The 26668-nt window shown below is 44.2% G+C and overlaps 1 protein-coding gene across 3 annotated transcripts in view; it reads right to left on the minus strand.

Moving 5' to 3' along the window:
• Window positions 1-690: 690 nt before the first annotated feature.
• The window catches only part of ADAMTS9 (ADAM metallopeptidase with thrombospondin type 1 motif 9), a 164907-nt gene continuing 138929 nt past the window's right edge, over window positions 691-26668 (minus strand). For all 3 annotated transcript variants that reach the window (XM_032867326.1, XM_032867325.1, XM_032867324.1), the window contains 4 exons: window positions 24865-24956; window positions 19897-20001; window positions 3685-3779; window positions 691-1768 (listed from right to left, as the gene is read on the minus strand). In XM_032867326.1, coding sequence (XP_032723217.1) covers window positions 3690-3779; window positions 19897-20001; window positions 24865-24956 — 287 coding nt within the window. In that variant the 3' untranslated portion in view covers window positions 691-1768; window positions 3685-3689. The remainder of the gene's footprint in view (window positions 1769-3684; window positions 3780-19896; window positions 20002-24864; window positions 24957-26668) is intronic.

Here is a 26668-nt window from a genome sequence, read left to right on the forward strand (position 1 = left end):
CATTTGTCCCCCATCATACAGACAAGAGAGTAGTATCTCTCTCAGAACCACTTCAGCTGATTTGAATGGTGAAAAAGCAGACCTTGGGGACAGTCCCCGTCCCTTATATATCTCTGGAGTGGCAACCGTGATCGATGGGATTACGAAAATATGTCTTGCTTCTCAATCCAACAATCTTAAAAAGTTGGACATATTTTCATTCCAACTTGAATCAAGAGTCCAGAAACCATGTAAAACACAAATGTTTGGATGTGCTCATGGTATTTATTCATAGTATATTTTCACAATGTATTAATAAACGAGAATAACACATTCATACACTGAGTATAACCTCTTCTGGAGCACTCTGGAGTTTGTTTGGGGTTGGAGGTTACTGCCAGGTTTTTTCCAATCTCTTTGGGTTGTGGAGGTGGGCTGGATTTCTCAAACCGAGCACCTGGCATGGGCCACTGGCAATGACTTCCCTTCAATCAGGTCAGAAGGTCAGAAAGATGACTTCAACTTCCATTTTAGAAATAAGTTACAAACAGTTGGTTAATGGACAATCAGAAAGATTCAGGTGTCTTGTACTCCACAGTTTATGTCTTCTCACAAATGCTGATTGCGGTAGCAGCCATGGACACTGGCGGGGTCTTAGGCTCACGATCTGAAGAGAAGTCATGTCACCAGCCAATGTGTTAATGCTGTGACATGCCGGTAGCAAGACAATTGTGACGACTAAAAACTGGTTCTGAACTTCTCCAGGTGTGCTGGGGGTCCTGAAGGTCATCCCATCCTGAGCACCCTCTGTCTTGCAACCAGTAAACATGGACACCACTTTAGAACATCTTGGCAAAATATCGAGAGAGTCCCACTTTCTTAGTATCACTCTACAATGAAGCTGCTTTGGAGTAGCCTCCATTTAACTTCGGAGAGAGCATGGTGCCAAGAACTGAAGCAAAGTATTAATAACGATAACAAAATAAAGAACAGAGTCCACCTCTCTTCCAAAACAGGCATGTCCAAAAATAAGGATAAACAAGCTGGTCTTACTTTTCCAAGTGATTCTGTCCATTGCAAACTGTCCTTCCATTCCTCCCTTTTATTAAAAATGTTTACATTTCTGAGTCTGATATCACTTAAGTATATACAATATATAGCACCAAGGCAGCAATCTTTTTTTCCCAGAGATCACATGACACTGAATAGACAGTTAACATCACTAATAGCTGCAATGATCTGTGATGTTACTACGTTACTAATTGACGGATACTTTCCTAGGAATGCCAAAATACACTTACAGGACCCTTGTAGCACCTTGATGGCAGCTAGGTTGTTTTAAAAAACAAAAACAAAGTACAATTTTTAAAAAGGAACAGCAGAATATTTACAGATAGAAAGTAAACAATAATGTACCGTGATAATGAAGGATCACTTCTGTCATAGTACTACATATAATGTAGAGTACGTAAAATGCAGTGATCTGACTGCAGGGGACAAATTATGCAAAAGGCAGTCGTAATAGAATCATTTTACGTACAAAAATATTACATCACAATAAATAATTTCAAACATAAATATTAAACTTTACATCATTAGGATATTCCACATATACACACACACACATATACGTGTATGTGTGTGTGTGTCTATGTATATATGTGCATATGTACACACACACCCACTCATACAAGTCTTCACACACACACACGCACGCACACAAATTTCAGGTGGAGGTATTGCATTACTATCCTTCATCCATCCCATAATGACTTCCTCTTCAGAGCACCTGAAAATGAATAAGTCACACAAGAAATGTAAACCATCTGTCTCAAATGTCATACAGCAGGCAAGATCACTTTTTACATACAGGATCTTAAAAACGACGCTACTTTGTCTAGATTTTAAAAGTGACGTATGTTTGCTATAAGAAACATGAACATTTCTGGGGAGCATAAAAAGAATAAAATAATAAACTACTAGCCTGAAATCTCTCATGTGAGATACTGCTCTTCAAATATTGGTCCATTTCCTTCCAGTTTTTTTCTAGACACACATGTACATATCATGTATATATAATTCACTCAAATTTTACTGCCTATAAACACATACAAAACTATTTTGCTAGATATAAAATATGTAAAATACATATAAAATGAGGATCTCTAGTGGATTCCTGCTGACTTTGCCTGTCTCCATCCCATCTCCTCTTTTCTGATAACAAATTCCCTCTTCTTCCTCTTCTAAATGAAGCTGTAGATCACCCAACTCCAGCTGGGTACATGATCTCAGTCTCCTGGACCTTGTAATTGGTTCAGAAGTACCCATGCAACCTAGGAGAGCCTGAGTTCTTGTGTAGAATGGGCGCTGGAGGTGAGCATTTATCTGGGGCCATGAACGGCAAAGATGATGTAAGCCTAGAGCTGCCAGAGACCAGGGAGTGGGGGAGAGGTTCTGAGAATGAAACAAGCCTTGCTGACTGATGGGAGAATGAAAGGGTCTTGATGATCCTGTTTGAGCCTCTGGATCCAGCTATGTTTGAAGCTAGCCCACTACTTGGATTTCTCAGTTATTTAAGGCACTACATTTCCTTTTTTTTTTTTTTTCCTGTTGCCTCTTGCAATAGAAACAATCCTAATGGAAGATCATCATTTTGAATATGAATGTTTAATGAAACAGTGAAATACCGATACATAAATGTCAAGTAGGTACTCCTACGTCAGGATCTTAAAGAGTCCTACGGGACGATGGGCTGCCGAAAGGTTGAAATAAATTGCAGAAGGGTCCTGGGATTGACTGAACTCATCCACTGTAGCTGAAGTCACGGCGATGAGACAATGAGAGACCAATCCAGTCCTCTGCCCAGCAGAGGGAGCACGTGCCAGCATACAGAGGTTAGACCAGGCACTGTCAGACTTTATCATGCATGACTCTCCTGTGCATTTGTTAAAATACAGATTCTGATTTCGCAGGTCTAGGGTAAGGCATGAGAGTTTGCATTCCAAAAAGCTCCCAGGTGATGCTGATCACCCTAGTCCTCGGATGACACTGTGAGTCACATGTGTGTTGAACAGCACATTAAGCAAGAGCCCTGGCTTTGGGGTAGAGCACTACCCCAAATGGGTTCTGCCAAAGGAATCGACTAGGCAAGGACTTGCCTCTGTGGGCCTCAGCCTCTATCTGTAAAATGAGGATAAAGCCCCATCTTGTGGCTTTATTGTCAGGATTCAGTGAACTAATGCCTGCAGGGTGCTCGGCTCGGTGCCTGACACATAGTCAGGGCTCACTGAATGCCATTAATATCACTCTTGAAATACTCTCAGCCAGCATCTCAAACATGAATTCATAGGTCACCTGAATCAGAACTCCCTGTATTCAAAATACAGGTTGTTAGATGTGCCAGAGACCAAAGGACTTCTAGAGATGGAGTCCAGTAAACACCTTGGGTAAATACTGCAGAGGGATCTGATGTACAAAGCCCAAGGACCTCACCTCCAAGGGTGCAGCAGAGACAACCTCAATCACATGAGGGCGGGTGAGCAGGAGAGAAAAAGGTAGAACAGTACTGAGTCACTTTCGAGGTCCTTCAAGGACAGGTTAGGACCTGTCTGGGGGGGCAACTGACTAGCCCCCATTTGCTAGTCATTAGTTTACAGAAAGAACAGGAGAGAGAGAGAAAGAGAGGGAAACATGGGACTTACTTACCTTAACTATAATATTTGGACCTCCAGGCCGGTGCCAGAGGACGGGGTACATTTTCCACAGTAACCACCACATTTTCCTATGACTCGGGTTCCATCCTGCAAGAAAATGCATGTGCTCAGACTACCTGCTGGGCTAGCGTTCCCAGGGCTGCCACTGGCTTTGGGAAAATCTCTCGTGCATGCACAGGAGGTACTAGACGCAGAGCCTAACATCCTCATGTGATCTACAACAGGGGCTGACAAACGAGGGTTTGTGGGCCCGTGCAGCCTGCCACCTGTTTCTGTATGGCCCATAAATCAGGAGCAGTGTTTACATTTTTAAATGGTTGGGAGGGAGCAAACCAAGAATAATATTTCCTGACATGTGAAAATGATGGGAAATTCAAATTTCAGTATCTGTAATAAAGTTTTATTGGAACACAACCCCACTCATTCATTCATTTAACGTCTGTGCCTGTGCTCAGGCTCCCACAGCAGGGTGAGTAGTGGTGACAGTTCTCATTGCTTTACACTGCTACTCAGCACACTGCAAATCATGGAGACACCCTTGTAACTTGGCAGTGTTGTGGATGCTGTGCGTATTGCCGTATCGAAACATTTTGTTTTATTTTGTTACCAGCATATACCATCATGTCAGAACCCGAATACAAAAGTGACTTTGAATGTTGCTCTTTTAAGGCACCTTGGCATAGGAAGTTATTCTCTTATCAAAATGAAATGTTTCTCATGCAATGACACCACAGCCATGCGAGAAAAATACAGAATACACCAATGCTACCAACCTCAGCCTCATCACACATTCCCAACTCAGTAGGAAAGCAACAGTCACACATTTAGAAAATTTACAACTGACGATCTCTTCACAGTGTAATCTCTTCCTCACAATAAAAAATGAAACTGAGTAAAAATAAACAATGAAACTGACTACATTTCCAAGTGGCTGATGTGTTAGCCAAGCAGGGAAAACAGTGTATATACCCCCAGGCGAGTTAAGGACGTTTTGTTTCATTGAACAGCTGAACAAATGTGTCCAGAGAAAACACATTGTTCAAGACTATTATCCTTTCCATAGGAACAGGTGCTTGAGAAGTTGATGATACTGAAAGCAACATCAATAATCACTTAAAATGCAAGGCACATAATTTTGGGTGGTATTTTCTGACACTTGACGAGTTGATGGGTGGATAGTATCGATATCATTCTGTTGTCTATTTGAGGAGGTGATGCCGAGTCTGAAGTGACTCAAAAATTAGCTTCTGTGAAGAGTCTGTGTGGAATGAGTTCAGGCAAGAAAGCTTCAAAGACACTGAGGAAACACTAGTGTCAAACAGCTGAAGTGGAATCTACCAAGACGTGTTGGCAACTGACAGTAGTAAAAAATACGTAGATGGCATAGAGGCAAAGATGGCGGAGGAGTAGGGGACCTTATTTCAACTGGTCCCCTGAATTGAGCTGCATATGTATCTGAACACTCATGAAATCAGCCTGATATGTAAGAAGATATCTCTGGTGGTTGGTTTCAAGGTGTGAAGTGGGGAACGTGATCTGCCCGTGATTCTGCGGGCAGATATTAGAAGATAAACAGAAAGGGGAGGAAGCCTCCTGGATCCCGTGCCGCCAAAGCACCAAAGCCTCCTGTGCTGGGGACCAGGCACAGACTCAAAGACTGGTACCAGCGGGGAAAGGGCTTTAGGGCAGGCCCCCAGACTGAACTCTGGAGCTGTGGGGGGCACACGTGTGAACTGGGGGCAGCTGGTGGTTTTAGAAGGACAAAGGGCAGAGACATACCTGGACCTGGAAGCGAGGGCTGAGAGCACTGCTGTGGGGTGCAAAACCCAGGACTCTGCGGTTTTTAGCAGCACAGACAAAAAAGGAGGCAGTATGGCTTGGAGAGCTCACTGGAGAACAGGCTGCTATCTCTCTGCTCTGAGACAGAAGTTTGATATGGTGACTTCTCCTCTGACTCTTGGAAGAGATGCAGAAAGCTGCCAGGGGAAGCCACCAGAGAAAACCACCAGAGAACAAAAGCCCCCCAAACTGGTTTTTACTGAGCCCATCCCCCACACAGGGGGCAGGGCAACTCTGTCCAAACAGGGTTGCCTGAGTAACAGTGTGTCAGGCCCCTCCCTCAGAAGACAGGCTGGAAGAACAAGAGGCCAACAACCCTAAGGTCCCTATAAAACAGGTGCATCTTGCCTGGGTTGCAGTGAATAATCTGCACTCTGTACATTCCCTCAACCACCCCTCAATAGAATGGCTAAGAGGAGGAACCCCCAACACAGGAAAAATTCAGAGACTGTGACCTCTGCCACAGAACTAATGGATATGGATATAAGCAAGATGTTGGAAATAGACTTCAAGGTAACAGTCGTGCAGATAATAACTAGGATGGCTAAAACTATCAACGCTAACATAGATTCTCGAAGGGCAGAAATGAGAGTGGATCTGGCAGAACTTAAAAATACTATTAATGAGCTCCAATCTAATCTAGATTCTCTGACAGCTAGGGTAAACACAAGGCAGAAGAATGAATTAGTGATCTAGAAGACAAACTGATAGAAAAGAAGGAACAGGAAGCGGCCTGGAACAAACAGCTTAAAAACCATGAATACAGAATTAGAGAAATAAACGACACCATGAAACAGTTCCATGTCAGAAGTATTGGGATCCCTAAGAGGGTGGAGAGAGAGAGAAGACCAGAAGATCTATTTGAGCAAATCATAGCTGAGAACTTCCCTAATCTGCAGAATGAAACAATCATTTGTGTCCTAGAGGCAGAGAGGACCCCTCCCAAGATCAAGGAGAACAAACCAATGCCCCAGCATGGAATAGTAAAACTCACAAATCTTAGAACCAAGGAAACCATCTTAGGGGCAGTGTGGGGGAAGAGATTCCTTACATACAGAGAGAGGAACATCAGAATAATGTCAGACCTGGCCACAGAGACCTGACAGGTCAGAAAGAGCTGGCAAGACATATTCAGGGTACTAAATGAGAAGAACATGCAGCCAAGAATTCTTTATCCAGCAAGGCTGTCATTTAGAATGGATGGAGAGATAAAGAGCTTCCAAGACCAGCAAAAACTGAAAGAATATGTGACCACTAAGCTGGCCCTGCAAGAAATATTAAGGGGAGGGTGTCTAAAAAGGAGAAAGACCCTAGGAGTGACATAGAACAGAAAATTACAGAGACAATCTATAGAAACAAGGACTTCACAGGCAATATGATGACAATAAAATTGTATCTTTCAATCATCATTCTCAATGTGAATGGTCTAAATGCTTCCATAAAATGGCATAGGGTTACAGATTGGATAAAGAGACAGGATCCACACATATGCTTTGTCTACAAGAGACTCATTTTGAATCTAAAGATACAGCCTGAAAGCGAAGGGATAGAGAACCATCTTTAATGCCAACAGACCTCAAAAGAAAGCTGGGGTAGCAATTCTCATATCAGACAAATTAGATTTTAAGCTAAAGACTGTAGTTAGAGATACAGAAGGACTCTATAGCATTCTTAAAGGGGCTATCCAACAAGAAGATCTAACAATTGTAAATATCTCTGCCCCCAACATGGAAGCAGCTAATTACATAAGCAAAACCGTTAATGAAAATAAAGAAACATATTGATAATAATATGTTAACAGTAGGAGACCTCAACACTCCACTCTCAGCAATAGACAGATCATCTGAGCAGGAAATCAACAAAGAAACAAGAGCTTTGAATGACACACTGGACCAGATGGATCTCATAGATATATACAGAACATTCCACCCTAAGACAATAAAATACTCATTCTTTCTTGAGCACACATGGAACTTTCTCCAGAACAGACCCCATACTGGGTCACAAATCAGGTCTCAACTGATACCAAAAGACTGAGATTATTCCCTGCATATTCTCAGACCACAATGCTTTGAAACTGGAGCTCAATCACAAGGAAAAGTCTGAAAGAAATTAAAACAGTTGGAAGCTAAAGACCCTCCTGCTCAAGAATGTTTGGGTCAACCAGAAAATCAAAGAAGAATTTAAACCATTCATGGAAACCAATGATAATGAAAACACATCAGTCCAAAACCAATGGGATACAGCAACGGTGGTCCTAAGCAGGAAGTACATAGCCATCCAAGCCTCACTCCAAAAAATAGAAAAATCCCCAATACACAAACTATCTTTACACTTTACGAACTGGAGAATCAACAACAGATTAAGCCTAATCCATGCATGAGAAGGAAAATAATTAAGATTAGAGCAGAGATCAATGAATTATAAACCAGAGACACAGTAGAACACATCAACAAAACTAGAAGCTGGTTCTTTGAAAGAATTAATAAGATTGATAAACTACTGGGAAGACTTATTCAAAAGAAAAGAGAAAGGACCCAAATTAATAAAATTATGAATGAAAGGGGAAAGATCATGACTAACACCAAGGATATAGAAACAATTAAAAGATATTGTTATCCATAGCTATAGGCCAATAAGTTAAGCAACCTGGAAGAAATGGATACATTTCTAGAAACCTTTAAACTACCAAGGCTGAAACAGGAAGAAGTTGACAACCTGAATAGGCCAATAACCTGTAAGGATATTGAAGCAGTGATCAAAAACCTCCCAAAAAACAAGAGTCCAGTACCTGATGGATTCCCTGGGGAATTCTACCACACATTCAAAGACGAATTAATACCTATTCTCCTTAAGCTGCTTCAAAAAATAGAAACAGAAGGAAAACATTCAGACTCTTTCTATGAGGCTGGCATTTTCTTGATCCCCAAACCAGGCAAAGACCCCCCGCATCAAAAAGGAGAATTTCAGACCAATATCCCTGATGACTATGGATGTCAAAATTCTCAGATCCTAGTTGATAGGATCCAACAGTACATTAAAAGGATTACCCTCCACAACCAGGTGGGATTTATCCCTTGGGAGGCAAGGGTGGTTCCACATTCACAAATCAATTAATATGACAGAACACATTAATAAGAGGAGAAAGAACTACATGGTCTTCTCAATTGATGCAGAAAAAGCATTTGACAAAATACAGCATCCTTTCCTGATTAAAACTCTTCAGTGTATTGGGAAGGAGGGAACATTCCTCAATTTCCTAAAATCCATCTATGAAAAATCTACAGCAAATATCATTCTCAATGGAGAAAAGCTGAGAGTCTTTTCCTTAAGATTAGGAACATGACAAGGATGCTCACTCTCACCACTATTGTTTAACATAGAACTAGAAGTCCTAGCAAGAGCAATCAGACAACAAAAAGATATAAAAGGTATTCAAATTGGCAAAGAAGTTGTCAAGCTTTCTCTTCATAGATGACATATTTTATGCAGAAAACCCAAAAGACTCTACTCCCAAATTACTAGAACTCATAGAGCAATTTAGTAATGTGGCAGGATACAAAATCAATGCACAGAAATCAGTTGATTTCTTATACACTAACAATGTACCTGTAGAAAGAGAAATTAGAGAATTGATTACATTTACAATAGCACCAAAAACCATAAGAATAAACCTAACCAAAAAGATAAAGGATCTATACTCTAGGAACTATAGAACACTCATGAAAGTAATCGAAGAAGAAACAAAAAATGGAAAAGCATTCCATGCTCATGGATCAGAAGAATAAACATTGTTAAAATGTTTATGCTGGGGGTGCCTGGGTGGCTCAGTGGGTTAAGCCTTTGCCTTCAGCTCAGGTTGTGTCTTGGGGTCCTGGGATCAAGCCCTGCATTGGGCTCTCTGCTCAGCAGGGAGCCTGCTTCCTCCTCTCTCTGCCTGCTGCTCTGCCTACTTGTGATCTCTCTCTGTCAAAAGAATAAATAATATATTTTTTAAAAATGTCTGTGCTGCCCAGAACAATCTATACTTCCAATGTCACCTGATCAAAATACCAAAGGCATTTTTCAAAACGTTGGAACAAATAATCCTCAAATTTGTGTGGAACCAGAAAAGACCCCAAATCGACAAGGAAATGTTGAAAAAGAAAAACAAAGCTGGGGGCATCACGTTGCCTGATTTCAAGCTATATTACAAAGCTGTGATCACCAAGACAGTATGGTGCTGGCACTAAAACAGACACATAAATCAATGGAACAGAATGGAGAGCCCAATATGGACCCTCAACTCTATGGTCAAATAATCTCCGACAAAGCAGGAAAAAATATCCAATAGAAAAAGGGCAGTCTCTGCAATAAATGGTGCTGGGAAAATTGGACAGCCACATGCAGAAAAATGAAACTTGACCATTCTCTTCCATACACAGAGATAAACTCTAAATGGATGAAAGGCCTCAACGTGAGGCAGGAATCCATCAATATCCTAGAGGAGAACATAGGCAGTAAACTCTTTGATATCAGCCACAGCAACTTCTTTCGAGACGTCTCCAAAGGCAAGGGAAACAAAAGTGAAAATGAACTCTTGGGACTTCACCAAAATAAAAAGCTTCTGTGTGGCAAAGGAAACAGTCAATAAAACAAAGAGGCAACCCACAGAATGGGAGATGATATTTGCAAATGACACTACAGACAAAGGGCTGATATCCAAGATCCATAAAGAACTCCTCAAACTCAACACCCAAAAAACAAATAATCAAGTAAAAAAATGGGCAGAAGACATGAACAGACACTTCTCCAAAGAAGATACAAATGGCTAACAGACATGAAAAAATGTTCCATCATCATTAGTCATCAGGGAAATTCAAATCAAAACCACATTGAGATACCACCTTATACCAGTTAGAATGGCCAAAATCAACAAGACAGTAAACAACAAGTATTGGAGAGGATGTGGAGAAAGGGGAACCCTCTTATACTGTTGGTGGGAATGCAAGTTGGTGCAGCCACTTTGGAAAACAGTGTGGAGATTCCTTTTTTTTTTTTTTTTTTAAAGATTTTATTTTTATTTATTTGGCAGACATAGATCACAAGTAGGCAGAGAGGCAGGCAGAGAGAGAGGAGGAAGCAGGCTGAGCAGACAGCCTCACGCGGGGCTTGGTCCCAGGACCCTGGGATCATGACCTGAGCCGAAGGCAGAGGCTTTAACCCACTGAGCCACCCAGGTGCCCCCAGTGTGGAGATTCCTGAAGAAATTAAAAATAGAGCTACCCTATGATCCTGCAATTGCACTACTGGGTATTTACCCCAAAGAAACAGATGTAGTGAAAAGAAGGACCACCCGTACCCCAATGTTCATAACAGCTATGGCCACAGTCACCAAACTGTGGAAAGAACCAAGATGCCCTTCAACGGATGAATGGATAAAGAAGACATGGTCCATATATACAATGGAGTATTATGCCTCCATCAGAAAGGATGAATACCCAACTTTTGTATCAACTTAGACAGGACTGGAGGAGATTATGCCAAGTGAAATAAGTCAAGCAGAGAAAGTCAATTATCATATGGTTTCACTTACTTGTGGAGCATAAGGAATAGCATGGAGGGCACTAGGAGAAGGAAGGGGGAAATGAAGGGAGTGAAACTGGAGGGGGAGAAAAACCATGAGAGACTACAGGCCTCAAGAAACACTGAGAGTTTTAGAGGGGAGGACCATGGAGGGCGGGTGACCTGGTGGGGGGTATTAAGGAGGGCATGTATTGCATGGGCACTGGGTGTGATATGCAAACAATGAATCATGGAACACTACATCAAAAACAAATTACGTTGGGGCACCTGGGTGGCTCAGTCATTAGGCGTCTGCCTTCGGCTCGGGTCATGATCCTGGGGTCCTGGGATCAAGCCCCGCATTGGGCTCCCTGCTCAGAGGGAAGCTTGCTTCTCCCTCTCCCACTTCCCCTGCTTGTGTTCCCTCTCTTGCTGTGTCTTTCTGTCAAATAAATAAATAAAATCTTTGAAAAAAAAAAGAATGATGTACTGTATGGCGACTAACATAATTTAAAAAAAAATATGTAGAAGCAGAGAAAGAGTTAGTTGGCCAAATTTACAAAGCTCATAAAAATATAAGATGCTGGGGTGGCTGGGTGGCTGAGTCAGCTAAGTGTCCGCCTTTAGCTCAGGCCATGATCTCAGGGTCCTGGGATGGAGCCCCACATCAGGCTCCCTGCTCAGCGGGGAGTCTGCTTCTCCCTCTCCCCCTACCTCTATGCGCGCTCTCTCTCTCTCTCAAATAAATAAATTAATTAATTAATAAAATCTTCAAAAAAATGTAAGATGTTTGAAGCCTGTAATTACTCATTGTATTAACCCTCAGTAGGCACTCTATGGAAAATACAAGAATCTATCAGGTGTCATCGAATCGGCAGTATCAAGGATGAACATCTTTTGCTCTTGGGGACTTATCCATCATCAGTTTTATAAACTTGGTCAGAACTAGAAGTTGAACACCCTGACTCCTGCCACCATCCAGCAGTTTGATAACTGAGTAATGATAAAGTTTTACTGTGAATGTTTGAGCTCACAGGGCTGGGATTTAAAGGTTTCTGAATGAGAACTGCTCTCCATCACTGCCCTTGGACACTCACTGGCTTTGGACACTAGCTTTTGCTATCGACTTGACAATATTTCCTAGTGAATTGAACTTAAATTTCAAGGCAAGACTTCTACTTATAGGCCCAACTTATACCGTGGTAAAGTCATTGTAATGGCAATTAACATTGTTCCAATCAGAAGTAATGTTAGGCTGCTTTCTGTACTTTCCATTCTACTGAAAGTTAAAACAAGAAGCTACATGTCATGCCACATAAGTTTTTGTGGATATATTTTCTGAGCCTGAGCTGCCATTCCAGCAGCATCTTTTGGACTTTGATGTAAGTGCAAATAAAATATCATACTTCAAAATCCATGTAACAAAGCTTCCATCTTACCTTCATAGCAAGTACCTAATCTGCGATGTAATGACATGCTGAAGGGCAAATACCAAGAGAAAAATCTAACAGAATTCTAGAAATGCTTGCCAAGCCATAAATATGCTCCATGAAAATTATATGGTTTTGGACTATATCAGTTGTGGATATATTTTTTGTATCACTTAAAAAACGTTTATAAAGATGAAATACAGAAAATCCCATCTCTGACCAGCATTAAGAAACACTTAGAACCAATTTTGATAATAGAGAAGTAAGCAAAATATTCAGCTAATTAAGCAAAGTATTTTCCACTCCGAATATTCCATTCTTCTCATTGGTAAAAATGTATGGCAAAAAAATTGAACTCAATTATTATTTTTAAAACTCAATCAATAAAAACTTTATACAAATTTCTTTCCACTCTTGTCATATAAATACATAATATTATTGATTTTGCCTCCTGGCTGGCAAAGTCTAAAATGTTTATAAATAAGCATAAACTATGTGGTTTTTCACAGACGAAGTTTGCTGGCCCTCCAGTCTACTCCTTCTTGCCTCTCCAGATTCATCTTGTGACTCTCCAGATACCATCCTTTCCCTCTACCCGACCCCAGACTTCTGCATTTCTCTGGGCTGCTCTTCTGACACGCCTTTTATCACACAGGGCCTTTGCACATACAATGCCATTCCCTGTAATTGGAACCCTCTTCTGTGTCCCTCTCCCCTTGGTGTACACTGGGTCACCCCACCTTTTGACTGTTAATTTTTTCAGAACCGAGCCCAAGGACCACTCCCTCTCAGACACCTTCCTTCCCCAGTTTCCTGCCACACAGCATCGGGCAAAACTGGGTAATTCATTCTTTACATCTGTCTTCCTGCTACAGTGTAAGCCCTGTGAAGGTAAGGCCTATGTCTTTTTCAATTCCAAGGTCTCCAGAACCCAACAGAGTATGGCTCAGAGTGATACGAAATACACATTTGTTAAATGAATAAATAAATGAGTGAATGGGAGGCTGAAGCTGATGTACACTCTTTGTTTTGACCTGCAATTCAGACTGCTTGGCTAATTCATTCCCTAACACTTGACCATGCCTCAGAGAACTCCTTAATTTACACAGTGTAGCTCACTGTGTAAATTTACCATGTCATATTAGCCACCCTCCACCCCTCCATTCTTGCACAATGTTTGGCATCTTAGATGTTTCACATTTTCCACTGTTGGGAGCAACATTGTGATGAACCCTATTTGTGCCTGCATTCCAGGATATCTTTGGGCTACATTCCCAGAACTGGGTCAAGGTTGTGAAGATTTGCTTCCTATGGCCAAGCTCTGAAAGTCTCTTGCAAATAATGGATCATCTCATTTAAAAAGAAAGAAAGAAAGGAAAATAGCCTTGCCAATTTAACAAATAAAGAGAACAAAATAGTTTCTCTTTGAAAAATTCACTTCCCCTTGATTATAAGTGTTATTGAGATGGAAGACTGATTTCTAAGACCCTAACTGGTCTTGCGTTTAGGGGTTCATATTAGTTCTGGAGCTGGTCTGACACCACCAACCGGATCTGATGCCAGATCATCCTTCTAGCTAGCTCCAGCCTTCTATCTTCTAGAAGGTTCTAGCTAGGAACCTTCTCCACAGGCTGAAGCCCTGGTCTCCGGGCCTGGAGAATCCTGATGTGCTGGAATGTCTTCTGTCTCATCCAAGCTCATGCTTTATCCACACTCTCTCCTGCCCCAGCAGTGCACAGAACCAGGGTCAGACTGACTGGCCTGTACTGCATTTTAAAACAAACTCTCTACGCCTTGGTTTCCTTGTGCATCTGTAAAATGGGGATAATATTTGTCTCCCTTCAAAGGTTTGGTGTAAATGCAAGAATGTACATAAAGTACTTAGCAGACTACTTGGCCAAATGTACGTGCTCAAAAAATATTAGCTATTATTATCATAAAAGTAGTTTTTAGGTGTGAATCTCCATCATTGTCTGCTCTCATGGAGATGAGGAAAAGTCTGGGTAAGTATAAAGTTGCTGATAATGGCTTTGCAATGTTCCTGCTATTTCACTAATTGGGACTCTGTTAATGTGATTTAGATAAAGTCTGAGCGAAAACTCATCATTTTTACTACAGAGTACAAAGAAAAAAAAAACATTAAGAAAATGATTAGCATAAACACGATTGTCATGGAAACAGTGCCTATTTTAGAGAAAAAGGTATATTTCCCAGTATCTTAGTAGTATCCACTCACATACAATGAAACACTAATTATAAATCATTTTTATTTCTTCATTAGAGCAAGCCCTCTAAAAAGCTCTTTCAAATGAGTATTTTCCTAGCTTGGTTTGAGCTATTACATATAATTAAAATGAGTAACTATCTGTTCCATTATGAATAGTTTATATTTCATACTTTTCACTGTATTTTCTGGTTTTCTCGGTCAATATGAACAGGGGAAGTAGGCTCATGTGATTTAGAAAAGTCAGCACATCTTCGTTTGAGGTGTGTTTATGTATATTTCTTTGGAGTGTGCTGGTGGTGAGCTGCCCATAAAACACAGGAGATTATCGATTGATTGATCGATATATACACATATATATACATAGAGTCACATAGATGTGAATATATACATTGCCTAACATTTATTTAATTTATTTTTATTGTTATTATTTTTTAAAGATTTCATTTATTTATTTGACAGACAGACACAGCGAGAGAGGGAACACAAGCAGGGGGAGTGGGAGAGGGAGGAGAAGCCAGCTTCCGGCTGCGCAGGGAGCCCGATGTGGGGCTCCATCCCAGGACCCTGGGATCATGACCCGAGCTGAAGGCAGACAACAAATGACTGAGCCACCCAGATGCCCCTACTGCCTAACATTTAGAATATATTTAAACATTGGGTGCCTGGATGGCTCAGTTGGTTAAGCATCTGCCTTCGGCTCATAGATCCTGGAGTCCCAGGATGGAGTCTGACACTGGGCTCCCTGCTCAGGCCTGCTTCTCTCTCTGCCCTCACCCCACTCTTGTGCTCTCTCTCTCACTCTCTCCATCTCAAATAAATAAAGTCTTAAAAAAAAAAGAATATATTTAAACATCGAACTTCTATGGGAAGGAAAAACACACATCTGTAAAATGTAGTTTTTCTCTACTGGTCTATAGTATGATTTTTATACTTGTGGATAGCTCGATTTTCATAAGCGATTTGTGGGTTAGGAGGCAGCCCACGGTAGCTGAATGAGAACCGATTCCGTCCCATGTATATACATGCACCCCGCCCTCCACCCCACCTTTATCTCATGTTACCTTAACTCCACTGGTTGTGAATGAGCTAAAAGATACAAATTGAGTCCATCTCCTCTATGACAATACAGAGTTCATTTTTAATTTCAAAGCAATTCCTCAATCTTCAACCCTTCTCCCAGAACAAGGAATGTGGTTCGGGCCTCGGGGCAGGCAGCCAGGCCTCAGAAACATGGGCCCCTAGCCCCTTGCGGACCCCACAACTTCCCCAGCCATGCAAAGTAGCACAGAGACTCGGGGGGCACCTCTTCCATGTGGCCTGAAGTGAACCTCCCCCTCACCCCCTCGGCTCTCAGGACTGTTCCAGAACCTCCTCCCAGACAGAGGGCCGGAGAACAGCTCGGAAAATGGGTCACGTAGCTGCACAGGACCTGTGGATGGGGCCAAGGGCCCTTTCATATCCTGGGTGCGTTCTTGAGTTGAGGGTGCATGGAATGTTACTGGCAGAAGAGCTCGCTTGGCATTTCAGCATGGTCTCTCCCGTCTCACATCCAGGCCATGCTCCCCTTTCTGTCTGTCTGTCTGTCCCTCACCCACAAGCAGAGTAGAAACTCACTAGTTCCTGAGCACAGCAGGGGAAGGTAAAGCACCCCCCGGGGCCAAGGGGGTGTCAGAAAGCACCAGGGACAGAAAGTCCATGGTGCTCTGGGTGCCAGCCAGGTCCAGACTCAGCCCCCACTCAGGCCACTGTTCCCTGTCCTTCCACTTTTCCATCTCAAGCAAGCCTATTTCCTCTGTCACCTTGGCCAGCTTCTAAAACCTGACTGCAAGCCTCAGGGCAGGGAAGCGGGATAACACTGAGAGCTAACAACTATTGTGGGCATGCTGTTTGCCTCGGGACATCAGACAACTTTTGGACCCTACTTCCTATAGGCCTTAGAAGAACCCAACGATGATCCTCATTTTACAGATGTGAAACCACACCCCCCCCCAGAAGTTAAACACCTTGCTCAAGAGCTAGTAAGTGAGGGAACAGGCAACCCTACTTGGGGGGTCTGCGAGCTGAACCTCTGTTCTCTGCAGCCACTGGGAGCTCTCATTTCAGCATCAGGGGCTGCCTGCTGGCACTCGGGCCTGGGATCCCTGGGCCAAAGCGACGTGATGGGCTTACCCTCACCCACCTTCTCAAACTCCCTTTCCAGATAGGATGAGAAAGCTGGGGAAAATGGGGTTTAATGCATGCCATTTGCCCAGTAAGTGTTGCTATTTCAATCATAAAAGTACTTATTCATATTAGTTAAATATAGGAGAAGTATCTTTCCAGGACACCTGGAGAGCCCCCCAGTGAACCTGACAATGAGACTTAATTTTACTGGTTCTTCCTCCTGATGATGAGATAGTGGTTCTGGCAATTAAATTTTCTCCTGGTTGTGACTAGAGTTTCCCCATAGTTCTGCTTGGGGAAAACATTTTATTGACAACCCGGTTTGGAGAATTGAGATTTTCTATGCCCTTTTCCCTGTAGCTTCCAGTAGAAAAGGGAAAAGAACTATTTTCTATGCCCTTTTCCCTGTAGCTTCCAGTAGAAAAGGGAAAAAAAAGTAAGGAGTGATGATTTGAGGCTGAATCAGAGCAGGGCCGTTTGGATAGGAGAGGACTGGCTAGGGTCTCAGAGCCACAGAAGACCAAGGCCTCAGTGCCTCGGGAACACGGTGGCAGGTAATGGTGAGAGCAGGAACTTATCCAGTTTGGCAAACTGTGTTCCATTACATGGAATACTGGTTATTCAGGGAAATTAAAAGGTCCAATTTTGAAGGGAAGGATCTGGGGTTGATTTAACCCGGTCAGTGGTCCTCAAAATGTGATCCTAGGCCAGGGACATCAGCACTACCCAGGAAATTGTTGGAAATATACATTTTGAGCCCCTCCTGAGGCTGGCTGTGGTTTTCTTTCATTTGTTTTGGGGGAGAAGGGCAGACGGAAAGGCAGAGAGAGAATCCCAAGCAGGCTCCACGCCCAGTGCAGAGACAGATGTGGGATTCGAACTCACCACCCTGGAGGTCATGACCTGAACTCCCTAGGCACCTGAGGCTGCCTGTGCCCTGCAGCTGATGAATGTCACAGGTGATGCTGATACACACTCGGGTTCCAGAACCACTGATTTAGGGGAACACTGGTTTGACATTTCTCAGGGCTGCCAAGGGTTATGGAAGACTCTGACCTAGCTCCCGGGGTTCATAAAGAGTGCTGGACAGACCCTGGAGATTAATTTTAAGCTCAGGCTCTTTGAGCTGTCATATAACACCAAGATTTAAAAAAAAAGGAAAACGCTGCCAGACAACTGTCAAACCGACTCCCTGTAGCAAAGGCTAACTCCCCTCCCCAGGCTTGGGAACCGGCCAACAGATCTTTGCAGGATGGAGACCATTCTCTCCAGCAGGTGGCGCTCCCTGCCACAATAATTTTTAGTTTCGGGATGAAAAGAGCCGTGTTGATAATGGGCTAACAGGACTGAAACTTATGTTACATAGTTTACAAGGATGGTTTCCTACGAAATCATGCCTCATGTCTGACCATTTGGGAAGTTAAGTTTTCTGTTCCTCTGAGCAACTGCTCCATAATATGTATGGACCGTGAGGGGTAGTGGCAGGGGAAGAACATAATAATTTGGGAGCACCTGCTAAAGCACGTGTGTGGTCAGCTATCTTTACTCCTTTCAGTGCAAAGGAAAACATTTAATGATTTATGAGCAATCAAAATGGCCAGTTAGTGAATTAGATATGAGGGGCTGATTGGCTTAGGGGAAAAAAAGGGAGTAAGATGGTTTTTTTTATAGACAAATTTATCCCTGGCAGCTAAAAAAATGGGCACGGGAAATTCTGGGATTTCCCCAGGAAGTCACAAGTGGCTGTTTCTTCCGGGGGGAAGCAGCTTGAATTTCTTTTTTATATTTTGATTTTGATAAGGTTTAGCTAATAAAAATACAGGACACCGAGTCAGATGTAAATTTCAAAGAAATATTTTTTTTTTTTAGAAGAAACACATCCCATGCAATGTTTAAGGCAAGCTTACAGTTAAAAAAAAATGTTGCTTGTTTATTTCAAATTCCAATTTACCTGGGTATCCTGTATTTGAGCTGGCAGCTCTACTTTGGAACGGTACCTGCTTTTCCAGTCCTCGTCCTCATTTTTCCTCCCCTCCCACACTTCTGAGGAGACCCCCGGGGTGGGGGTCTTGGTTGAAGAAGGACTTGGGACCATGGGTCATACTCTGGTAAATTTCCCATTTGTCCACAGGTCAGGTTCCTATCCCAGGTCCTCAGAAGTTCTGAGGGAAGGTTGATGAAGAGGCAGCAATTTCTGCCCTGGCCCTACAAGAGAATTGTCCAGGGAGTTTAAAATTCTAGCCCTGCCTCCAAGGTTCCCATTTGGTGAGTCAGGCTGGGGCGGGGGGAACATGCATTTTAAGCTTTCCCAGGTGATTCTAAGAAACAGCGCTGAGACGCAGTTGCGGAGACCAGTGCTTCTCAAGCTGTGCTGCGCTAATGATCTACCCGGCGACCTTGTTCAGCGGCCCATCCTGCCTGAGAAGCTCTGGGGCCTGAGAAACTGCCTTTGCAATGAGCCTCCGGTGATGCTGGTGCTCCGTTTGGACCACAAGCAGCAAGATTTCAGAGCATGAAAAGCTGGTTAGTGTGGAACCCCTGAGTGTTTCCCTAACTCTCCAGAAAAATCACCTGGTAAGCTATCCCTTTCTTCCAGCCTCTTTTGTATTTCGAGTTTTCTCAAAACAACAAGATACATCTTTTTCTTTAAGTTCACAGAAGGAATCTCACGTTGGCTAACTCAAAGGGTCTGAGCCACACACTCGTAAAAGGCTTCTTCCTGCTTTCAGCTTCCTGGTTAAGCATCCTCTAATTATCTGGATGGTTCACAGGTTTGTGACTCAGGGAAGAATTCACCAGAAAGGAAGCAAGGCTCTTTCTGATACACTCACTTATCCACGCTTCACCTTCAATTTATTTCCTACATTCTCATCCTGACACTTCGCATAATGGTTTGAGGAAATGGGAAAGCACATTCGTTCCTTTAGCACCACCACAACAGACGAACACGGAAGAAGGTAAGAGAAAACAAAACCCATCTGAAGCCACTAGGTAACCTTACCGGGGACTTCTTAATGTCGGAGACAGCGTAATTCCCTTGTGATATCCATCTGGCTGATTCAGTTAAAGACAGGCCGGTTCCGTAAAGGTTGATGCTAAAACGACCCTGGAAGAAATGGCCAATGAAAGAGATTTTTAGTCCACGTGATGTCCTGAGCAAAGGCTACACAGTAAAAGGGACCTTGGGAAGGAGGACATTAATCAATTACGATAGCCACTAATTAATGAGGGTTTTTTTGGAAGGAGGGGCGGAGGTCTGGGCCAGGCACTTTACATGCAGCATCTCATGCATCCTCCTAAGAGCACTATGAAGGGGTTCTCTTCACAGATGGGGAAACTGAGGCCCAGCGGAGGTGATTAACTTCTGCAGGATACAGTGAGAGTCCAACTCACATTTTCCTGACTTCAAAGTCCTTGCTCTCAACCAGCATCATTCTGCCTCCCTAACACAGCAATCCTGATGTTGCTTACAATTATCAGATTCCTTCAGGAACAAAATGCCACAGTGTAATTTTTCTAACAAGATCTCGCTGCCAAAGCTTCCTAGGCTGCAGCTCCCCGCCGCGGCGGAGCTCTCTGCGTACTAAGCGCAACGAGGCGGGACTTCAAAGGAGAAGCGCGTTCTTCGGAACCGCCAGCAGAGGGCGCGCGCGACCCATTCTACACGGCCTGCCGCCGGGCCTCCTCTTCCACGCCCGGATCCCGGATTCCAACCTGCTCCAGGACTCCTTTCAAAACGGGGGGCTCGGGGTTTCCAGGCTCATTTCTTAGGAGCCGCTGCAGCAGAGATTCTCTCTTGCTTTCCCCATCTATCTGTTTCTCGCTTTAAAAAAATGACTCCAACAAGCACTTGACATCATTTGTCAAGGCTTCCTGCCCCACAAGGAGCATTTTCAGAATTTAAAATGTTCTGCACCAACAGGCTCACGGTGAATGCTTCCTCACTCCCTCACTGAACCTTGCCCAATCCCGTACTCTGTCAAAGCAGTCTTTACTAAAGCCAGGGGGAGGAGGGCCGTGAGGTGGAAACTCCCAGCCTGCCAGAGCTAAGTGTAAAAACTTGGCTCTATCCTCCCTGGGGAGGAAATCTGGTACAGAATTTTTTTTTTTTTTTAAGTATCTCAGAAACTCAGTTTGTCCATCTGTAACATGGAAGGTAATAACAGTACCTGCCTCAGACTGCTGCAGGGAGGAGTAAGTGAAATTAACCAAGCAGCACAGGGCTGGTACACAGGAGATACTAAAAAATACCCGTAGCCACTGTTTTTTGTGTTGGCTGTCTGCCTCCAGTAGAACAGTGAGCTTAGCGAGGGGAGGGCCTTGGTATTGCTTTATTTGGATCAGTAATGGTTTCTAACACATGACCAGGCACTTGGTAGATTCCTAATAAATATCCCACCCTGGCTTGTCCTCTCTGACCACCCGGACTAGGCGTACTCCTTGGGTTTCCTTTCCTTTATTAGTACCATTCATATTTTCAGAGTTTAGCAGAGTTTAGAAACCCCTTTGAGGGCTTAGATTCCACGTCTATAACATGGGGACAGGTAAGACTCCAACTCACAGAAGAGATGTGGGGGATTAGTCTGGTCTAAGTTAGTGGCTCTCAACAGGGGACGATCTTGCCCCAGATATCCGCAATATCTAGAGATATTTTTGGTTGTCCTAATGGGCAAGAGTGTGTGTGTGTGTGTGTGTGTGTGTGTGTATGCACGCATGTGTGTGCATTACTAGCCTCTAGAGGGTGGAGACCAGAGATCTTGCTAAATGTCCTGCAGTGCACAGCACAGTCCCTACAACTGAGAATGACCCAGCCCAAAACATCAATAGTGCTGAGGCTGAGAAACTCTGGTGTTGAGGATGGATTTTTCCTAGGACCCAGACTCCTCTACTTTTAACGTGACCTGGGGTGAACAGTTTCCCTTTCCTGAGCCCATCTGTAAAAATGGGTTAGTAACGTCTAACCTGCAAATAGGAGGGAATTATAAGGTGTAATGCACCTAACACCTAACTCATAACCTGGCAGAGAGTAGGTGATATCTTAGAAACACTCTGGAAATTATTTTATGACCGTACTCTACAGATGCCAGCAGTGGCTCTGTCAAGGAGCCTCAACAGGGGTCCACGATTGCGGCCACGTGGAAGCACAAAGCCCTCCTTGCCTGGCCTCCCCAGACATGGGCCTCTCAGAGTGGCACCAGCCCCTCCCTGTCGCACCAGGCCACCTCCTCATCTCACTCTGCTACCTGCCTTGAGGTGGGTATTCACACTCGTTTATAACATCCAGCCCACTTCACTGCCCAGGATCCCTCTCTCTCCCCATCCCCATCCTGCCTCCCATGCTGACAGCCCCCCTACTCCCACCCTGCATGAGAAGGTAGACTGCATCGACTTCCACCTCAGGGTTCTTGGAAGGTCCAGGCTGCTGACCTGGCTTCTAGCCCAAGAACGCCCCCAGTTGCCCTCGGGTCCAGGATCTGAGCTCACGCCACATGCACAGCTAGCTAGACCTGCTGTCTCAGCGCAGGCCATACACCTCAGGGAACAGGAGGTCTTCCTCCTCACTCTCTTCCCACCCTCCCCAGGACCTCCATCTTCTGCTGATAAGGAACACCTTAAGTTGGGGGCCACCAAGAAGTAAAGACTTACTGTCCTCTTAGCTCCAGGCCCCACATCTTTGCCCCCCATCTGCAGGGGGTAGAGGACCCTAGAGGGATAGCTACTACCTCCTGTTGCTGATTTAAGAGAATAAAAGTAATTCAGAGTTATGCGCACGCCAGAGGATCCAGAGAGATTTGCAGAAGATGTGCCTGAGACAAACAGAGGTTTTGCTCTTTGTTGGGACAGAAGGGAAGGCTGCAAAGTCTTGCGTACAAGCCATGTCAGGCGGACACGTCAGCTAGGGTGGGTTTGCTCTCAGACACACTTGAGATGGAGTCCGGCCTCTAGTGAGCACCAGCTGTGTTGGGGCAAGCTACCCAACCTTTTGGTGGCTCAATTTTCTCATCTGTAAGTGAGGGGGGGGGTGCTTCTCACAAGTTGCTGTGGGGATTACATGCTACCGTGACTTAGAAATGCTGGGCCAAGCCTACAGTCTAGGAAACCCTCAATAAATGAGACCAATACCAGCGTCAACCACGATAATGCCACATCCCCAGTGATCAGAATAGAAAACCACATTCTGGCTGCATTTTCAGTTGGGGGCTCACGGCAAACCAGCTCTTACTGCTACACAGATCCCCAAAGCGACATTGTGCATGGGGAGGAAGAAGCAGAGTGGCAAACAGAACGTCCCTCTACTCTGACTTGTGTGCAATGATTAGGTCCCGGGAAGAGCCGTCTGCCCCAAAGCACCTCGCACAGACCTTTCCCCAGAAAACCGATCTGCAACACTCAAGGCTTGAATTCTCAAAATGCCCGATGTGGTTTGAAGAATGGGCTAAGAAAAATACAAATTAGCTTCTCACTAGCCTTTGGGTTTTCTCATTTAGCAACTGCTTGGGGGCCAGATTTAGCAAATCAATAAGTTCATTTGTCTCTGAATTATGAAAAGAAATGAATGCAAATTACCTTTCATTTACTTAAACTTCCCCCAAAGATGCGCACCGAGAAATAAGAAAATCCTCAGACTTTTGAAAGAGGCAGGACAGGGCTCCTGTATTAGCTGTTAAAATGCAACCCATACCAATGGGGTGTTTGAAGTCATCAGCTGCTCTAAAGAAACAGCACTTCAAAAGTTTTCAATTCCTGGGTAATAGAGGAGAGGCCCCCTTTTATCATTATGCCCTTTGTTTATTTTCTTTCTCCCTGAGAGCTTCCTTTTCACTTCTCTAAAATGTTTAGCATTGCTTTCTGAAGCTGGGGGCTGAGAAAACACTTCGTTAAAAGAAAATTCAGATGTGTTTGTCTTTGGATGGTCTCTGTGGTTGGGCGTAAATCCATCCTGGGGAGGCAGTGCCTGGGATTCCAAATGCATCTCCCAGTCCCAGTCGCCAGACTTTTGAAGGCCTGTCGGCAAAGTGGGAAATTCCTGACCCACAGTTTAGCAACAGCCTTGTGAAGACCCCGTATGAACCAGAGCAATAACAGGGGCCAAGTTCTCCTGCCCACGATCACCGAATTCCTTATCCCTTCTCAGGGCAGAAGCTTCTTGCAAAGATTGGTGTCTGCTTTGCAAATTTGGCAGTGGGCTGATTATAATGCCAGCATGTTTCAAAAGGCTAGTTAAAACTCGCCAGGCCTCTAAAGAGGCAAGAAAGCGTGGAAGTATAGTTGGGCAATGCCCCGGCCGTTCAGTGGCTCTGCTAAGGAGGGAATCCAGTAGGAGATGATAAACTTGCACTTCTTCGCCTGAATTACGATACATTTTATACATCGGAGGTAGTGATAAGAATTTTTCTGTAACATGCAATGTTTAGAATTCTTAATGGCTGACCCTGGCGTGGGAGCTCCATTTAGTGACAACATCACGGGCTTGAAACCAGTTACTGGAGTGGGGTCGGGTGGGGTGGGGGAAGGGGACTACTTACACCTTGGAACTGGGCAAAGGCTACAAAGTAGGCTTTTTATTTTCTTCAAGAGCCAGTTAGGAAACAGAGCAGCATGCCACTGACTGCGTAATATTCATGTCATTAACGTCATCATTTGTTTCAGCAAGACCCCTGCCATCCGGCGTCTCACTTACTTTTTTTTTTCACTACTACTACTATTTTTTTTTTTTTTTTTTACTACTATGATAGGTGCATTTTGCTGAATGCAGAAGTTTGGGGGTGTAGCTCTGATCAGTTCCTTGGGAAACACTAGGAATTACAGGATTATAGCTCTGAGCACTGCTGAGACTCTCTCTGGAGGCAGGCGGGCACAGGACCCTTCCCAGGGTATCTCTCTGCACTCCCAGCAGCCAACGCAGCCAAGGGTCCCTAGGGGCAGGGCAGGATGTGGGTCCCTGGTCAGGGGAGCCCCCAGCACGTACCTGCGGGCACTTGGCCGCACTGTAGCAGTCCCCAGCTGTGGCAAAAGGGACAGGGTGCCCTTCGCTCGTCCTGGCAAACTGTAAGTCAGTGGCTGTGGCGTTTCGGAGAAAGGGAGAGGAGAAGGACAAAAAGGTACAGAAGGGACAGGACGGTCACAGGGAGGCAGAAGAGAAGGAGTGTAGCAAGAGAAAGAGTAAGAGGGAGGAGGAGAGGGGGGAAAAAAAATCCAAAGTATCATTAGTGAGCAAATGAATCCAGATGGGCACTTGCTTCTTCCCCATTATATCTGCGGTTGCAAGAGCCTCATTCCCTGGGCTTTATCTGCACAGTCGCTTCACGGTATGGAGGCCAAAAAGGGGGGTTTAAGATGATTTTGGAATCAGTTCTCCTATACCTAAATATGTGAATTACCTCCATTAAATGTAGTGTCCTCAGTTGTCCTGAACACCGCCTCTCAGGCTTAAAGGACAGGAGGAAATAAGCCACAAGAATATTTCCAGCTACTTAGGAGTTCTTCCCCGAGGCTTCATCTGTCCTCCCATGGCCTATGCACTATTATTGCCAAAATGTGCAGCCATTAGAACCCACATCTTGAAAGTATTAATGGCAGTTTCTCAAGTTTGGGGCTCACTTGTAGTTTAAAAAAAAAAAAAGCCAATAAAAACAAGGCTTGTGTTTTTAACCCTCTTTAGAGCTCCCGAGAGCAGCTCTACAAATGGGGACCACAGATCAGGAGGAGTTCAAGTGGGAATCCCCCAAAAGTTGTCACTTGTGGAACGGGATGGAAAAGGCAGCTTTTTACCTTCCTGCCTAGCCTTTCGGGAACAGCAAAAGGCCTTAATCTTCCTGCAGTTACCCACGCTCCGGTGCGAGGGAACTCTGAGTTCTCCATCCTGCAGGGAAATGGGCCCTTGCGGCTTCAGGGCAGAGAAGCCCTGGGTCTTAACTATCTTAACTGGAGTGTTTTTCCTGAGCAGGAAAACCGCAGGCTCTCTGCCTTTAGCCCGCATCAGGCTGGCTGAAACAATAGAAGGATCTGGGTACAAATCAAATTTAATCTCTCTCAAGAGGAAAGCAGTGCAATATTATGGGAGCCATGTTAATGAGGAAAAATTAATTATTCATGATTTCTGTTTTTCCTCTATTCGAGGGAACATGCTTGGATAGCTTAGCTGTCTTTAATCATACCTAGGATTAATGTCCCTAAAAAAATGCAGTGCACGCTAGGGTAATAAATCAGCTCACATGGAGGCTAGTTTAAAAAGGTAAGTCTGGGGGCGCCTGGGTGGCTCAGTGGTTGGACCTCTGCCTTCGGCTCCAGTCGTGATCTCAGGGTCCTGGGATGGAGCCCTGCATCGGGCTCTCTGCTCAGCAGGAGCCTGCTTCCTCCCGCCCTCTGCCTGCTTCCCTGCCTACTTGTGATCTCTCTCTGTCAAATAAATAAATAAAATCTTAAAAAACAAATAAATAAATAAGTAAGTCTGGGGACGCCTGGGTGGCTCAGTCAGTTAAATGTATGCCTTGGGCTCAGGGCCTTGGGATTGAGTCCTGCATCAGGTTCCTTGCTCAGCGGGGAGCCTGCTTCTCCCTCTGCCTGCTGCTCCCCCTGGTTGTGCTCTCTCTCTCCCTGACAAATAAATAAAATCTTTAAAAAAGATATGCTGAAAAAAGGTAAGTCTGTGCGCCATTTTTCTTCCATAAGCCGACAATCAGATAAAATTTGGCATAAGCCCTGCTCCTGCGTATGCTCTGCAAGGGGGAGCCGCGTAGGAGACAGACGCCTGCACACAAGTCTCTTAGCTT

This window comes from Lontra canadensis, unplaced genomic scaffold, assembly GCF_010015895.1.
Source record: "Lontra canadensis isolate GAN:19392208 unplaced genomic scaffold, GSC_riverotter_1.0 scaffold34, whole genome shotgun sequence".
NCBI classification, from domain to species: domain Eukaryota; kingdom Metazoa; phylum Chordata; class Mammalia; order Carnivora; family Mustelidae; genus Lontra; species Lontra canadensis.